The 17,639-nt window shown below is 39.2% G+C and overlaps 1 protein-coding gene across 2 annotated transcripts in view; it reads right to left on the bottom strand.

The window, feature by feature from the left end:
• Window positions 1-1,814: 1,814 nt before the first annotated feature.
• rbfox3a (RNA binding fox-1 homolog 3a) overlaps window positions 1,815-17,639 on the bottom strand; it is an 85,857-nt gene continuing 70,032 nt past the window's right edge. For both annotated transcript variants that reach the window (XM_041962553.1, XM_041962554.1), the window contains exons 7-11: window positions 10,264-10,396; window positions 9,024-9,063; window positions 8,787-8,845; window positions 4,183-4,261; window positions 1,815-1,859 (exon numbers count right to left, since the gene is read on the bottom strand). In XM_041962553.1, coding sequence (XP_041818487.1) covers window positions 1,815-1,859; window positions 4,183-4,261; window positions 8,787-8,845; window positions 9,024-9,063; window positions 10,264-10,396 — 356 coding nt within the window. The remainder of the gene's footprint in view (window positions 1,860-4,182; window positions 4,262-8,786; window positions 8,846-9,023; window positions 9,064-10,263; window positions 10,397-17,639) is intronic.

Here is a 17,639-nt window from a genome sequence, read left to right as displayed (position 1 = left end):
CGGAAGTCCAACACCGCTGCAGCTGCGAAGGAGAAGGAGATGGTGTGGGAGAACATTGCTGCTCGGGTCAATGCGTGAGTATAAATGTAGTCCTTTGAATCACAATAATATTACATGGCAAAACTGCTTGAATGGTTGCCTATTGATTTATTTCATTTAGGTGCAATCCCGCGGGGGAGAAGCGCACTTGGCAGCAGCTTAAAATGAAATATAAAAACATTGTTCAAACAGGTAAGACCTCTGCATGATCTCATGGAGGTAGCTACCTCATTTTGATAATCTTTTACATTGTAAAGTAAATAAGTGGCTCCCTTTCATTGTAAAATTGGTTATATTGTGTTCATATTATGTTTTGTTTTTTTGTTAATGAATGAAATAAATTTAAAAATGAAAAAAAAAGTGTTCTCATCTATATCATGTTATGTTAAATAATTAAGCCTATATTTAAACTAACACAGACTTTTACTCAGCTAACAGAAAGAAGGCAGATGCACGAAGAACGGGTGGTGGCCTACCACCGATAATTGTCTGGAAAAGCAAGAACATCGTGGTCTGATAACTATCTCCCGACGAATATTTAATTCTCTGCGCAGTATCGCTGCACCTTCATCCACGGGATCATGATCAAAAGACGTTAACAAGCCATGTTAGTGAAAAAAGTCACCACCTACTGTGCCTAATGGACTGATATTTTTAATGATATTTTTTAATAACAGACGGCAGAACTATGCCAAAACTCGTCTGCCGACTAAATGAATGAATGAGGAAGTGAAGTACGTGTGTGGTTGAAAGAGGGCGGAGACACAGAGAAACTCGAGGTTCCTTGAGTAAAACCTGGTCCCGACCAGGTTAGGTTCATAGAGTTTAACTTACCTCTGTCTGTGAAACAGGCTTGAGTTACCTCTCTTTCTCTGGTTTGACTTACCTTCCTATGTGAAACGGAAAACTCAGAGTTTCCCTCATTTCAGGGTTAACATACTATACATACATAGTTTTCAGTAAACCTGCTTTGTGAAACAGACCTCTGCAAATGGCACGTTGCCAACAGTGAATTAACTCTAACACACTGCTGCACTGTTTGCAATGGCTGCCCTAACTCTTGCTCCACACGCTACTATACATCACGTCCTCCTGGATTCAGATTCAGTAATACATCCTCTCACTTTCTGGTTTTCACAATGCATCACTTCCTTCCTTCAAGCCATTTTGTTGCAGCTTCACCTCCTTTGGTCTGAACAACTCTGAGTCCCATTAAGTCAGTCTGAAACTCAGCTCCAGTTATTGGCTCACTTGAAATGGAGTTCTCTGAGGGGGTGGAATGGCTGTATTGTTTACTTAATAAACCTAATCTGAGATGTGTTGCTCAACTGGAATTGCTGAACATTAGTGTTCTTAATGCATATGGGGAAATGACTAATTGAAACAGTAAAGGTAAGGAAATTAGATGGAATTAAGACTTCACAACTGCACAAAAGGCCACCCCGAAGGAGTTGAGTTACGGACCGATATTTTAAAGAGAAATAGAGTGAGGAGGGAGACGAAACGATTCCTTTTCAACTCTTAATCACTTTTTTCCACATGTCTTTACAAATACATTCAAGTCAACACAGCAACAAAATGTTCTTTTCAAAATAAGTACATTGCATCAATAAATGATGATGTGTACATGATTCTTGTGTTTCAGGGTCACATTTGCCACCTGGAGGCATTTTGTTTTTAGTTTTCCAGGAAGAGGGTGAAATGGATTTGAATCATTTCATTTGTTGTTTTTTTTTTGTATGTTTTGCGGGGAAGGAAAGGTGTCTCCCTCTTTTCTAGTAGGGAGTGAAGCGACTGCACCCTCCTCTGTAAAGGCTAGCCTGCAACATCAAAGATGAAAAATCTCCAATCAGTATTCAATGTAGAACCTTTATTTGTCATATAAATATTAAACTCTTCTCTTTCCTCCAAAGAAACATTCCTCCTTTTTTCCACTTGCCTCTTGTTTAACGTAGAGTGATTTTGTGCACAAAGTAGACATTTGTGAACTGAAAGAATGTGATTGTGTGATAGCTGTATGTATGTTGCACATGAAAATGATTATAAATTAGATTCTAAAAACAGTCAGTGAGAGACACATCTATCTTTATTTTTGACAGAAAAATATTGCATTTCTGCAGTACTTTGAGTTATTGGCCATTGTGATAATGCTTGGAATGTCACCTTAACTTCCCCAGAACCGCTAACTGGCATTAAGCATGGCAAACATTTGCCATCTAACAAGCTCTCTAGTGAACCTACAACCAAAGGGGCTGTGGTTGAGACTTCGTCACCCAGCCCTCGCCCACAAACCCTGCATCTATGTGACAGGTTTCCACCAGAGTAGGCCAACCTAGTCCAGAATATTTCATCCTGGACCCACAAGAACTACACAAGGCACAGTGCCCATCATCTAGAGCAGTGGTCCCCAACCCCCCGATCAATAGGTACCGGGCAGCACAAGAAATAATCAGTTACTTCCGTTTTATTTATTGTCTGAGTCTGATCTCTCAGTTACATCTCGGTGACTTGAGCGCTCAAATTTAACCCACAAGCTAGCAAAATGAGTAAAAAACAGACATCTTTGGAAAGTTTTTTTGCGAAGGGGAAAAGGCCTAGTGAAAAGACAGACTTGTAAGAAAAAGAAAGCTTTTAGCAGACAACACCAGGAGTCCTACTTGAAATATGGATTTGTCGACAGGTGATTCCCACACACCGAGCCCACTCTGCATAATATGCAGTGACCGGCTCTCTAATGAGGCAATGAAGCCTTCAAAACACCTTCACCACTTGGAGACCAAGTTATGTTTATTATATTTACAATATAAACAATCTACTTACACCCCTCCGGCGGTAAAATTGTCAAGCTTTGACCAGCCCGCAGTGAGGGCTGGAAGGTTGGGGACCACTGATCTAGAGATACTATAAGTAGAATTACTCACTTGTTCAACCCATGATTCTATCTTTACCAATCTCATCACTATTATCAACAAGATTGTTCTAATTAAGTTGTGTTTGGGGCTATAGCTCAGAATGTAAGGCATGATACAATCTGATATTAACTGATTGAGTATTGGTGCTTTTTAAACTGACAGTCAGGAATAAAAATTTGTTTTGAGGGATTTGAATGTGGGAAGATTGGGGAAAAAGGGAGGAGTAATTTGAAGACAAAAGAGAAGAAAGTGTAATAAGGAGGAAAACACAGGCCACTGTTTTAATTAAGTAAATGAAGAGGAAAAAAAATGGTCATAATTAATGAAGGCTTTTAGCTAGCAGCTGCACTAAGGGAGGAAGGGGATGTTTGGGTACACATGGGGGAGGTGGTAGGGCTTTAATTTCCATTACTACAGGCATGTCAGCACTCAGCATCAACTCTCATCTGTCTGAAGTCCAAAATGCTACACTAAGTAGCAGCTCCAGCCATAACTGGTTTGCTACCAGGAAATTGAAGTTTTCTCTCCTCCTAGTTTTCCTTTTTTTGTAATCTATCTTTCTCTTTTTCTACTTTAATCTCCCACGCTTATGCATATACTAGATGGTCATTAATCTTTGGAGGATGTCCCTACCCAAATCCACAACAGAAAACAAGTTGTACATCCTCTTTTCCCCCCTATTTTTTGGGGTACTCTTTCTTTCTTTAGAAAGTTTCTTTTTTCATCTTTGATGTTAGCTGCAAAGCTAGCTAAAAACAAACATTAACCATTTGACTGTCTCCCCTTGCAAGAATTGAAGAGACTGTTTCCTGTAGGGAGGAATTCTCAGTCTTGATTGGATTTCAAGCAAGTAGCTTCAGGCCAATGAAATTAAATGGGGAGTTTGAGAATACAGAAATGTCCCTTTTTCATTTACTGAAGTGGCAAAGATTCACATTAAACATTAAAAAGGATCTCTCAGAGGGAAACACAACTCAGGAACAATAAGTTTAAAGGTAAAAATGGGCTCTTTTGTTGAAGATTAGCAAATTATTTGATTTGAGTAATTCATTTATTGCCAGTGGTTTGTTTAGTTTAGCAGTTCTCATAAATAGTTCAGCACACCTTGGTGGTGTAAAATGGGTCTCCTGTGAAGTTAAAAATCCATGTGTCCAGGTGACCCAGTTCATCGTGATACGGTGTGGTACAATATTCAGACAGTCAGCAGCTAAGAAACAGGGAATAGACTCACCATAGTGCCCACACTGTATGTGGCTGCGGGACCAATCGTATGGTGATATGGATCTGCTGTTGCATAGACTCTGCCATAACTATAGAGGAGAAAACAGGCATAAACAGTGTTTACTACGATGATAAAAACTTATATAAAACTTCAAGTCCTACAATAGCTTCTCCAAGACTTCAACAGCCAAATGCATGGGGCTAAATGTAACTATATGGATATTTTGCAAAAATCAAGCATATGCATTTATCAAACATAACAGTATACCCTTAGGGAATTGTGCAGTGTTAGGATTTAGATAATATCTAACTCAGATTAGGACATGCGTGACAGCAATATGAATTAAGCAATGGTTTACACTCATAGTCCAGTCTCTTAGTCCATTAGACCACCATCCATAACGTGAAGAATTCACGACACCTATGCTGGAATACTACCTGCCCCAGGTTTTCTGTTTGTCATTTAGTTTGTGGTAATCTGATTAAAAATTTAAGAAATATGCACCATGGAAGCTTAATATCTAATGAAAAATAAAGGTTATAAAAGATCCATCTTTATGTGAAGGAATATTCATCCAAAATCAATTACATGTGGAAATGTAGTTCTAGCTACAGTTCTGCTTGGATTGAACACATCCCAAACATTATTTGTTTTCATGCTAATAGTCTTTGTCTGAACAAGCTTAATGTTATCTCAAATTTAGAGTTCTACATTTCCCCTTATTTCCCATCCCATCGTGTCAACATATGATATTGTGTATTTACCACCTGTTAGGAACTCCTAACAAGTTAGGACAGCCTTGCAGCTCTGCAGGACATTTTTTCATATATATGAAGCAGTAGATTCTCAGTCAGAATGAGTTTTTGACCTATTTTCCAGACATGAAACTAATGTGGATTTAAACCAGTACAAGCCAAAGGGGAATTTAATGACTTGGGAAATACTGTTGATTATTTCCCCCTTTTCCAACTACAGCCACCATACATACACCTTCTGCATGTTGGCTTTGATTGAATAGATTTGATAATGGATAGGGACAGCCAAACAACTACAATGAGTATGCATGAGACACATAAGGCACTGTGTCGTCGATTTTAACTGGGGTCCAGAGGAGAGATCTATAATCATTTCCCCCTCTCAGTCACCCTAAGGACAGAATGAAAATGCAATCGATGTCTCCCTATAAATGAACATTGTAAAGGTGAGAGTGTGTGATTGCAATAATTTGTTTTACCCGTTGCAATTTATGAGAAAAAGGGGAAGAGTGTTTTATCTTCCGGATGATGGGGAAGGATAACGTCAGCCAGAGAGGAAAAAGATAGGAAAAAAACATTTGGCAGAGTGATAAGAGTAGTAGATAGCTGAAGGGAGGCAGACATACGATCATTAATAAAAAGAAAAGGAAGCAAAATCATCCTTTGGGGTGTGGAAAATGGAAAGGCATTGGCGAAATAAGGAAATAAAGGTTTCTAGTGAGAAAAAATCTTTAGAAGAAAGAAGTTAAATCAAGGGACACACAATAGGAAGTTAAAAGAAGGAAGGACAGAATTTTTGAAGAAGGTGCTACATTTCTCTGATGGTGTCCCACACCTCCTCATCTTCTCTCCCGTCACCTCCCTTTCTCCTACTTTCCTCTATGTCTCCCCTTACAACAATCACCCTGAATCTCTCTCTGTGTCTCCTGAGGCTTATTTCCACTCTTTTCACCGGCACTGGCTTGGAACTAATCCCTTCCCTCAACGCCCCTCTCCTTTCTCATTCCACCCCACCATTCCTCTTCCATGATGACACCAGACTGCTTTATTTATATTCCTCTCTTCCTGTCGTGTTTGTTTATTCTCCTCTAAAAGTAAATGGAAGCCAATGTAGGTCTGGAGGGCAAAGATAAGACACTGTAAGGGTGCACTGCTATGTGTTAGACTATGTGTTACAGAGGGAGACCTAAGGAAAGGATGGTAATGGGGCCACATGGAGGGAAAAAGGGAGGAGCAAGGTTAGGGCTGCAAATGATAATTAATTTCACTCGACCAATCATGTTTTTTAATAAACCAGCCTGACACATGGCTTGCTGGAATCAGTAAGACTCACCCTTTCTGGTGAAATGGTATAAATAAAATGTGTTCCAAAATAACTACAAATAAACGTCCATAAACCTGGTTAAAAATCACAAATCATTGTAAACAGGAGCTGCTAGCAGCTAATGCAGCAGGACTTTTCACTGTGTAAATAAAACCAAGAACAGTGGAACACATAGTGAGCATGACATACACATGTAAACAATAATAATAAATAGAGTAAAGTAAAAACTGTAAAAACATTAAAGGATGCAAAGTTTCACATGAGTCATAATTTAATCCATAAATTTCGCATTTTACCAGAGCCCAAGGTAAAGGTAAAGTGTAGACAGTGACGTAAAACAGATAGCTGCTAAACATTCTCATACTATGTGACTGTTTTTCATTCTTGACAGGTCTACTAAACAGTTTTTAACTAAACCTTTTCCTACAACTACTGTTTTACCTGTACTTTCATGGACTGACCATATTATGAAAACCTATGTGAGCACAAACATGTAATATATGTATTGTATTTTGCTTATTTTAAAATGAATGCCCATTTAGTAAAAATGATCCAGTTACAATGCACAGCAGAGTATACAACTGAATCTCTACAAATACAGTGTCACCAAGTATGGGGGTGTTAAAGGGATGTTTAAGATGTGAATTTGATGGTCAGTCTGATTGCTTCCTCTGACCTGGTGTTGTGTAAACAATAACTTGTGTGCTTGCACTCTAGGGAGACAGTCAGTCCAATGGCCTTCCACTGTATAAGAGCTCTCTTACACTACAAGAAATGAAACTCCTTCACCCCCTCGTATCTGTTACATCTACTCTCATCTCCACCACACTGCCCAGGCTTCCCCTTAGATCAGGTAACCTTAAGGAATTTGGTTGAAGATGAAACAGGGAGACAGTGAAGAGGGATATATGCATTGGCCATGGAGGGAGAATGAATAATAGTGTCAATGAGAAAGAGGGAATGCATGAGAAGAGACAAAGAAAGGGAATGAAATCAGTCTTGTAGAGAGAGAGAGCCCCTTCACCTACTTTGCTCTTCTCCTCTGCTCTCTTCATAATTCTCCTGAGGACATCACTAGCTCCTTGCCTCTGATAAATCTTACATTATCAGAGGCCTACAGCCTCATGCTGTGGCTGTTTCTTATCACGCCTGACATGCTCAATCTCCCTAAGATTAGCTCCCCAAGCACCTTCACACACACACACACACACACACACACACACACACACACACACACACACACAAGTGCACACAAACACACCTAGACAGCAGTAATAGCGGAAGCGCAAAACATTCACACACACACACACACACACACGTTTTCCTACAAAGGAGCGAAGATACAAGGCCTCACAAGCTCAGGGATCAGAGGTGCATTATCTTGACATGACACCGTCATATCCATGACTTGACAGCTGTCATGAAAGTGAAGGAGTCTTTATGAATGTTTAAGAACGTTGTCATTGAATGTTAATAGTTAATTGACCAAGTTATACTTAATGACAGCAGTCATAAACTTTCCTAAAGATTCCTCTATGTTCATGACAGGTGTCATGTCAGTCCTATGCACACCCCTTCAAATAATGTTACCAAATTCCTGAGTTCATGATGCTGTTACTTAATACAGTATGACAAGTTTATTGGTCTAACCAGATATCGTTAGGCTTAACTGAAGTTTTCCGGTATCACATATTTTTAGTATTTATATTATAATTTTTAATAGTTGTCCAGGATCACCAATTTTCTGTGAAGCTAGTTCAAATAAAGCTGAACTAAGCTGAACTTGCTGCCCCTGCTGTACCTGTGTTACTTACTCTCATTTTTACTTTTCTAAATCAATGGATGAACTGTAGTTTGAAATATGTAGACGCATTCAGCTGATTACAATTAAAAATTAAAGAAATATTTCCATGTTTCCAGTTTCCAAATGGTTTTAAGATGGCAGTTTAGTCAGTTTGGAGTGTTTTCAACTGGTTGTGTTATTGATATGGATTTCTGTTGAGACCATATATCAAAGTTGTATTAAACTGTTGTAAATTACAAGGATTGAAAAAAAATTGAGAATAGAACTGTAATTCAAGAAGAAATGCTAAGCTTCAAGCTTTTTTGCCACTGGGATCTTAGTGCTGCTTTAAATACAGTTGACCATAGACAGACTAGACAGCCTGAAAAAATGGGTTGGACAACTACGCATTTGAGCTCACCAACACGATGTGTAAAGTTTCTGTAATGCCCAATCCTATTATTTATTGCCTATGTGCTTCCATGAAGGCAAATTATATACCGTAAAAAAAAAAAAAACAATAAGATGAAACTGCTGCCATGAGAAAGCTCAAGTGATTTGACTTCTTTTGTTGGCTTGAGAAGGATTGTTGCATCTCTGATAAGGTTTAATGTAAGGTAGGAGATACACACAAAGTGCACAAAGTGTTTTAAGACACACGGAATGTAAAAAAAAATCCTTATCGTTTACAATGAAATCATAACAAGAGGCCTTTAAGTGACCCTCAAAAGGCAAAGGGAAGCCAACATACCTGTCACTGTATGCAGCGGTCCCAGCTGGCTGGGCATATCTGTAAGCTGCATACCCTCCCTGAGGAGAGACAGCGGGAACCAGTATCAACTTATATTAGGAACACTAGATCGTCACGAAAATTAAGGTCCAAATGTGACAACAGTCTTTAGGTAGAGCATTTGATGAAATGTTTAAGATAATCAGCATAACATTATTTTCTTGATTAATGATAGTGAATAAGTAGATTTTGACTTACATATATTTCTGCCCCGTAAAAGCCGTCCTGGTAGACCAAACTATTGACAGAGGATATCAAACATTAAACATTTTTACTGCATTGAATTAAAATCAAATGAAATGGTGATTATGGAAATAAAAAGATAAAAATAAAGAAATACAGGTATAGTATTAATGTTTTGTCTGTTGTGTGGGTGGAAATTCAGCTGGTGTCAGTGTTGGTGTCTTCAGCATTCGCAAAAAAAAAAAAAATAACACAAGCTCACTAACTTCCTGTTATTCTTTGTTTTAACTAAATGTCAGCTCTGTTTAAACAAGGGATAAGTGTCTTGATGTACTTGTGTTGTCTTCTCTTGTTATCAAACATAAACACAAGCATTCACTCAGCATTGAGGACTTCTATGATGCACATCGCCATGTTTTGTATACTCGTCATGATGCTCATTGCTGCTTCACATAGATAGATAGATAGATATACTTTATTTATCCCAAGCTGGGAAATTGCAGTGCAGCAGCAGCATTACATGATATTTTCTCTGTGTTGCTGCTTGGCATTTTGGTATTTATTTGTTTTTCAAAATGAAATGTTTTATTTTTTCAGTTTTAAATTATAATCTATTAAAATCTAATTAATAGAAAAACAACCTTAATTACTAAGATAAATGTAGTAGTTCCATGTGGTCAAACTGCACCATTCATCCATTATTCTTTTCCTCCTGCCTTTAATCTCTGTCTCCATCTACATTTCTCTTCTTCTAATGCTTTCTTTCAACCCTCACACACTCTGCAGACATCTATTCTCATTCTCTCTCCATGTCTCCCCCTTAATGTCCACTAGGTCTCTTGCTCTCTATGAGGCAGGCCCATTGGAGTGTGCAGGGCAGGTCAAAGCTGTCCATTTAGCCGAATAAAGAATCACGAGTTAGAAAAAAGGGAGACAAATTTGGTTATTCTGGAATCAAAGAGCAATTTTCTGCTCTCTTTTTGTTTCCCACTTGCCATTCTCCTGTTACTGCATGTGTGTAAGTGTGATGACTATATATTTGTAAGTGTGTGTGTGTGTGTCTGTGGTTTGTGTGTGTGTGTATGTGTGCTAGCTTCTGTGCTTGAGGACTGTTGTGAATAAGATTTGTTCAGTAGTGTGTTTTCAGTCTTGAAAACCTGTTGTACAGTGATTATTTGGTTATGTATGTTTGTTTCAGTTGGATGTGTATGTGCTATGTGCTATGTGCTTTGTGCGTGTGTGAGGAGGCACTCACGCTCCATATGCAGGGATAGGTGGAGGAGGAGGTGCAGCACGAAACGTGTTGTAGACAGCGCGACCCCTCCCTCTCAAATGGGTCCCTCTATAGGCCACAGCTGCTCCTGTGCTGGTGTATGGAAACCCTGTTACTGAGAGTGGCACATCCAGACAAAGGGAGAGAAAGATGAGAAGAATATGTTACAACAACAACAGCAATAATATGTCACAATGCTAATTTTCATGTTGTTCTTTGCAATAAAATGAGTCTGAAACATGTTCATCTTATTCTGAACAAATCCCATGAAAAGACCAAAACCAAAGATGTTAGTTCATTTCTCTGTTTTTTTTTTTAAAACTTTCCTGCCCTGGCTCTCTGCTCCAAGCTCATTGCTTCCTACTAAAGAGGCTATTCTTAAAAAAAATGAAAGAACACGCACTAGCAGTGTCTTGACACAACTGAGTGGATACTTTAAAATGTCATTTCTGTTCTATGATACACTGAAGCCATAACCTACCTAAAACCATGGACTAGTGGGTTAAAGCTTCAGTGCACTGCAGAACACACAGATGTCATACAGACAAATGTGTGTTTTAAAATATACCCATGAATTTAGGTGGGTTAGCAGTTCTTAAAGCACGGTGATGCCAGAAATGCATGGTTTGTTGGATCTTGAGTAAATTTGTCCCAGAAAAAGTGACTAATTTCAACAGCATGGATTTCTAGACTGATCTAGACAACTATAGTATAATATACATGTATATGTTTATGGATGTATGTGGAGATGGATTACATTTTTACCTTGACATTTAATATGCAGACACACTAAAATCAAATTTCTTTCTCTGGAAAAAAACTGCTGCGGGCATCACTTACTCTCTCAATATAGGTAACCAAGATTTTTGCTTAATAAAAGTAGTAGCTCATAAGCCACTTTACATCAAATATACAGACATGGACATACATATATACATATATACACACACGCACATACACAATGTGTTGACTTCTGACAAGAAAAACTTGACAGGACAAAGCAAAACGAACACTGTGTGGTAGAGAGCTGAGCTGGGACAGCAAGAGAGGCACAGAGACCTGTGAGGAGGTTCGGCTCAGTATATGGCAGCTGCAACACAAAGCAGATGGCCTGTGTCACTTGGAGTGGCAAATTCAGCCTACAGCCATGCTTCATCATGCATACACACAAACACACGTGAGGGTCCCCCTTACAGACATGGGGTGGCATAGTGATGTGATGTCAGCTTGTTTACCTGAAGGTCCCTGTTTGACCTTCAGTCTACAGGGGAGCAAGGCTCTAGGGACTTGTCCCCATAAGGAATGCAAGTCCCCACATCGTGACTGTGTAAACAAGTGTATGTGCTGACAACATAAATAATACACACTCATACACACGCACACACACACACACAAACACACACACACACACACACACACACACACACACACACACACATTAAGACAGTGGCCTGGCATTCATGTATCACAGGGTCAAGTTCTAATTATCCACTCTGTTTACATTGCAGTTCAATATATAGAAATCTTCAGAGCTGTTTTCTGTGCTGTTTGAAGCTATATTTTGATTTTGTAAGATTTAAAAAGTTATATTTACTATACAGCTAGCATTAGCTGTTTAACAGCATACTCGCCTGATACCCATCTAACTGCTAGTGTAGAGCTGAAACATTTTACTAATAAAGGCTCAAAAGTCCAAATTTTATTAAATATATGGTCAGGACCCTTATATGTACAGTGGCATGTTTGGGCATTCCTGTTCAAAATTTCTGTTGCTGTGAATTGTAAACTGAGTAGAAGATGATCGCAAACAGCATTAAACTGTGCTTTCTTTTCAGTACTTGAAGCAAGAATGTGTGTTGTATTTGTTTTCTACAATTTCACAGTGAAAAAGTGCACCAAGCAAAAGCGCACCATCACAACAAACCAATGTTTTGCACGACTGTTTATTCATGTTTTGACATTTTCTCATGTCCATTACATCTGTGCAAATATCATGTGCAATATTACATATATTTGACTGTGTTATATATTTTTGTAGCATGTAACAATACAAAAAACACTATTTTTTATTATCCATATCGGACTCATGTGCAATTATATAATGAATAGAAAAATAATACATTATAATAGTATATGTATATAGTTGATTTTATTCTGTATCCTTTTGTACTGTCTTTTTATTCTGTATCCTTTTGTGTTGTCTTTTTTGTCTATTTTATTCTTGCTGTTAATTTCCCTGGTGTGGGGTCAATAAAGTTGTGTCTGATCTTATCAAATGCTTGGGCACACCAAGAAATTGGATTGCTTCAGAGGGCAGCCCAGAGGCTAAGCAGACAGGTCAAACTGCTCAAGTGGACAGCCCAGAGGCTGAGCAGAGAGGCGACACCAGTCTGAAGGTTAGGCAGGTGGAACCCCTCTGGAGGTTGGACTGATGGCTGGCAGTGAAAGTGAAACTCTGGAGATCTGAGCTGGGGGGCTAACAGGTGAGCCAGTGGAGCCAAGGAAAAAGGAGACTACTGAAACACGAGCTGAGAGTTGGTGCAGCACAAGAACTGGTGACTGCTGCAGCTCGGGCTCAACTGGTTGCTGCAAGCTCAGGAACAGGAGATAGCAGCAGCTCAGGCACCGATGACTGCTGCAGCTCAGGAACTGGTAACAGCTGCAACTTCCTGGCAAGATGGCACACAAGAGTGGCAGCCAGTTACAGCAGCTCAGACCTCTTTTCTTTGGTGTGTTTTTTGTGTGTTTCTTTTGTCACTAGTCACTGGTTATTGGCAGCTCTATTCTGACAAACATGAAGTTACCACCAGCGACCATAGTCAAATGTATCCCAGGGGCCAAAGTGGGCGAGGATGAATCACTAAAGGTCACTAAAATTAATGTTGAGTTGGTGTGTGCATATGCGAAAACAATGTCGGACTCCATAGTTTCCTCTGGACCCCTGCCAAATCTGACCAGTGATGACATGTTTAGCAGCATGTCATCATTCCATCACTGGCTGTTGAGGTGGTGTCCAGCAAACAATGTGGGTTTCATTGAAATTGGTAGACTTATTATATAATTCGGAGAGATGGCATCCATCCTACCTATGACGGAGCAGCTCTCATCTCTGGAAATCTGACCAAATTTATTAGTGAACCAAACCAATGACAACCCAGAGTTGAGTCCAGGAGGCAGAACTGCAGTCCACTTTTCAGCACTTCCATTAGAGCAGTTACCCACCCAATGCTCCATAGAGACTGTGTCTGCCCCCCGACCACGTAAATGAATTAAATCAAAAGTAAACAGGACAAGAGTTATATGTAAAAACTTAAAAACTTAAGAATTAACACCACCACCACAACTGTACAAGATAGGAGAATTAATTTTAATTAATTAATTAAAAATTGTGGACTCCTTTATATCAGATCTCTATCCTCTAAAGCTGTCATCATCACATCATAATATTGATCTATTTTGTCTGACTGAAACCTGACAGTGTCATGATCAATCTCCTATGAGTTATATCAATATTCATGTTCCTCAAGAGAAGGTGGAGTTGCAGACATTTTTGACTCAAGCATAGAATTCTCTGAGTCAAAATAAGTATTGTAGGTGACGTTAATGTTCATGTAGACATTGATAATGATAGCCTTAGTACTGCATTTATCTCATTATTCGACTCAATTGGCTTCCACCAGAGTGTTCATGGACCTACTCACTGTTCTGACATATGGCATTGAAGTTGAACACTTAATAGTCTCTTCACAGAATCCTCTTTTATCGGATCATCATTTGATTACTTTTGAATTCCAATTACCAGACTACCCACCATTAGGCAAGGTTCCTGCACCAGATGCCTGTCTGATAGTGCTATAGATAAATTTAAGGATGTGATCCCATCAGCATTTAATTCAGTGTCATGTCTCAATACAACAGAGGACTGCTGTAATAAATTTAGCCCCTCCCAAATTGATCATCTGGTTGATAGTGCTATAGGTTCATTGTGTATGACCTTTGACTGTATTGCCCCCCTAAAAAAGAAGACAACAAAACAGAAGAGGTTAACTCCTTGGTATACCACCCAAACGGCAAATGAAAGCAAACATTGCGACAACTTGAAAGGAAATGGCGTTCCACCTATATGGAAGTATTTCGTCTATAAACATACAGGAATGCCCTCCGAAGTGCCAGAGCAGCCTCTCACTCTTCACTAATAGAGAAAAATAAGAACAATTCAAGGTTTCTCATCAGCACTGTAGCCAGGCTGATAGACAGTCAGAATTCCATTGAACCATGTCTCCCTTAACCATCAGTAGTAATGACTTCATGTGCTTCTTTAATGATAAAATTCTCACTATTAGAGGCAAAATTCATTAACTACTAACTTAAGTGGGTAATTTTTTATCTTCAAATACAGAAACCATAGATGTTTAAAAGCTGTTAACCCTGTCGTATATTCTCTTATTGACCTTGACTAATTAATCTCAACAATTTCCTCATCAAAGTCATCAACCTGTATCTGAGATCCCATCCTGACCAAGCTGTTCAAATTTTACCCATAGGTGGCTCTTCTTTATGAGATATGATCAACCTGTCTCTGTCAACAGGCTACATACCACAGTCCTTTAAAGTAGCTGGAATAAAACCTCTCCTCAAAAAGCCTACTCTTGATCCAGGGGTTTTAGCCAACTATAGACCTATATCTAACCTACCCTTTCTCTCGAAAATCCTTGAGAAAACAGTTGTTAGTCAGCTGTACAACTTTCTACATAACACTAGTTTGTTTTCCAGTCAGGATTTAGAGCACATCATAGCGCAGGGACAGCATTGGTTAAAGTTGCAAACGACCTTCTAATTGCATCAGACATGACTTGTCTCTGTACTAGTCTTACTCGATCTTATTGCTGCATTTGATACCATTTACCATGGTATCCTCTTACAGAGACTGGAACACTTCATTGGCATTAAGGGAACTGCACTAAGCAGGTTTAAATCCTACTTTTCAGAATGATTTCAGTTTGCACAGGTTAATGATGACTCCTCTGTATATGCCAAATCAAGTCACAGAGTTCTGCAGGGTGCTTGGATGGATCCTCACTCACTCTATATATGCTTCTTTTAGGCAACATTATCAAGAAACATTCCAGAAATTTTCATTGTTATACTGATGATAGCCAGCTATACTATCAATAAAGCCAGACGAAAGCAATCACTTGACTAAACTCCAAGCATGTCTTCGGAAATAAAAACCTGGATGACTACTAATTTTTTGTTACTGAATTTAGACAAAACTGAAGTTATAGTATTTCAGCCTAAACACCTTAGAAACTCTGTTGAGATAGCAACTATGGATGGCATTACGCTGTCCTCCAGCACCACTGTAAGGTATTTGGGAGTCATTTCATCACAAAGACAGCATGAGGGCCCCAGAATCTGGAGACCTTGAATGGGCAAACAAACATGTTTTTCAACAGATTTGACAGCGGTCACATCCAGTTCTGTGATGATACAGCCATTATTGGACATGTATCAGAGAAAAAACCTGAATACAGGGAGGTCATCACTAGCTTTGTTGAATGGTGTATACTGGTAAACATCCAGGGGTTGCACATTGAAATCATAGGCCAGTACAAATACCTGGGTGTTCACCTCAACCACAAACTGAACTGGACTAACAACACAGATGTCCTGTACAAGAAGTGTCTCTCAATCTGCTGAGAAGACTGAAGAGTATACAGGACAGTGTTAAGAGCATTATACAAAACTCTGGTGGCATCTGAATTTTTTTACGTAGTGGTCTGCCGGGGCTGTGGAAGCAGTGAAGGGACAGAAGACTGAACAAACTGGTCTTGAGAGCTGGCCCTGTCTTGGACTGCCCTCTGGACACCATCGAGGAGGTGGGTGAGAAGAGGATGCTAGCCAAGATGACATCAATTATAGAGCTGAAGGTTAGAAGGTGGCTCTAGGGCTGGATCAGCCAGGGAACTGTCTGTTTCTATGCTAGCTGGTAAACTGGTTGAAGAATGTCAGTCTGGAGGCTGTCTGGGCCAATGCCTGGGGCTTCCCAATAACCAGGACTTAGAGTTGATTTCAAAAGAGGTTATGGCCCTCAGCTTATCCATAATATCCATAGTACCGTTCATACAAAAACAGAATTCACCCATGTCATGTCTCACATCCTGTAGACCCTGCGGTGGGAAGCTGAAGGTGTCCACTGGGTCCATGTCTGGTCAGGTTGTACTGTTATGTTTTGGCAGTTTTAAAAAACAGAACATAAAGGCAGGCAGATTTAAAAAACAAAAAGCATGCTTCAATAACAAAAAGCTGATTCCAGTCCAACAAAATAGGCTGGCAACAAAAATTGAGGGGGCAGGCTGGGGGAAAATCGAAGAACGAAGGAGAAATACAAATCACTAAACTAATAACAAACTTGCCACGTGGAACACTAGAAGCAAATGCAGGATAGGGAAACAAAAGCAGATGAACTGACAACTGAAAGAGAGAAAGCACACTGACTAAACACACAGATAACTAAGCAACTAACAAAACCCAAGTGACACAGAAAGCAAGTGGGAAAAAGACAAAGGCAGGAAGTTAAACAAAACAGGGTACATAAGGAGAGACTCTTTCAACATGAAACAGTTAATAACTAAACTAAAACCCCAAACCATGACATTTTGTGAGGAAGAATGGGTGAAAATCCCTTGAACAAGAATTGAAAGACTCTTATCTGAATACAAAAAGTGCTTACAAGTTATGATGCTTGTTAGAGAGGGTGTTACTAAATAATAACCATGCAGGGTGCCCAAACATTTTCTTCAAGTCCTTTTCCTGCTTTGTTATTTTGATATTATAAATGATGTAAATAAAAAAGTAATACTGCTTAAATGTATTGTCTTAAACATTGTCTTTTGCAAATCAGGTAATCTTTTACTTGCTTAGAAAAAAACTGAATATTTTGCATGCTACTGCATACATAATTCATATGAAAGACAGAACAGAACTTTTTCCACTGATTACCTGTGAGCTGTAAACATGAGCAGATGGATGCTTTAAAAGGACTCCAGTTAAACTCCAAATAAACTGTGTCACCTTCCAAGCAACTTCAGGCCTCTGAGAGGACCTGGATATGGATGACCACAACTACTGTGGGCAGCAGCAGAGAAAAACACAACATGCTCCACCTTCAGTGCTCAAAAAACATAAACACTCTGTCTCTCTCATCTCTCTCCCTAGATAGATAGAGATCTTCTACCCTATCTATTGGTAATTAGTGACTAAATGATCAACTGTTCCCCCATTTTCTTTCTTTCCTAATCAGATATACATATATTCAGTCCTCTTTGTGTGTACACATGTGTTCCAGCAGAGGTTCA

This window comes from Chelmon rostratus, chromosome 21, assembly GCF_017976325.1.
Source record: "Chelmon rostratus isolate fCheRos1 chromosome 21, fCheRos1.pri, whole genome shotgun sequence".
Classification (NCBI taxonomy): Eukaryota; Metazoa; Chordata; class Actinopteri; order Chaetodontiformes; family Chaetodontidae; genus Chelmon; species Chelmon rostratus.
The sequence above is the reverse complement of the archived record's forward strand: the minus strand, read 5'-3'. Positions and strand labels throughout refer to the sequence as shown.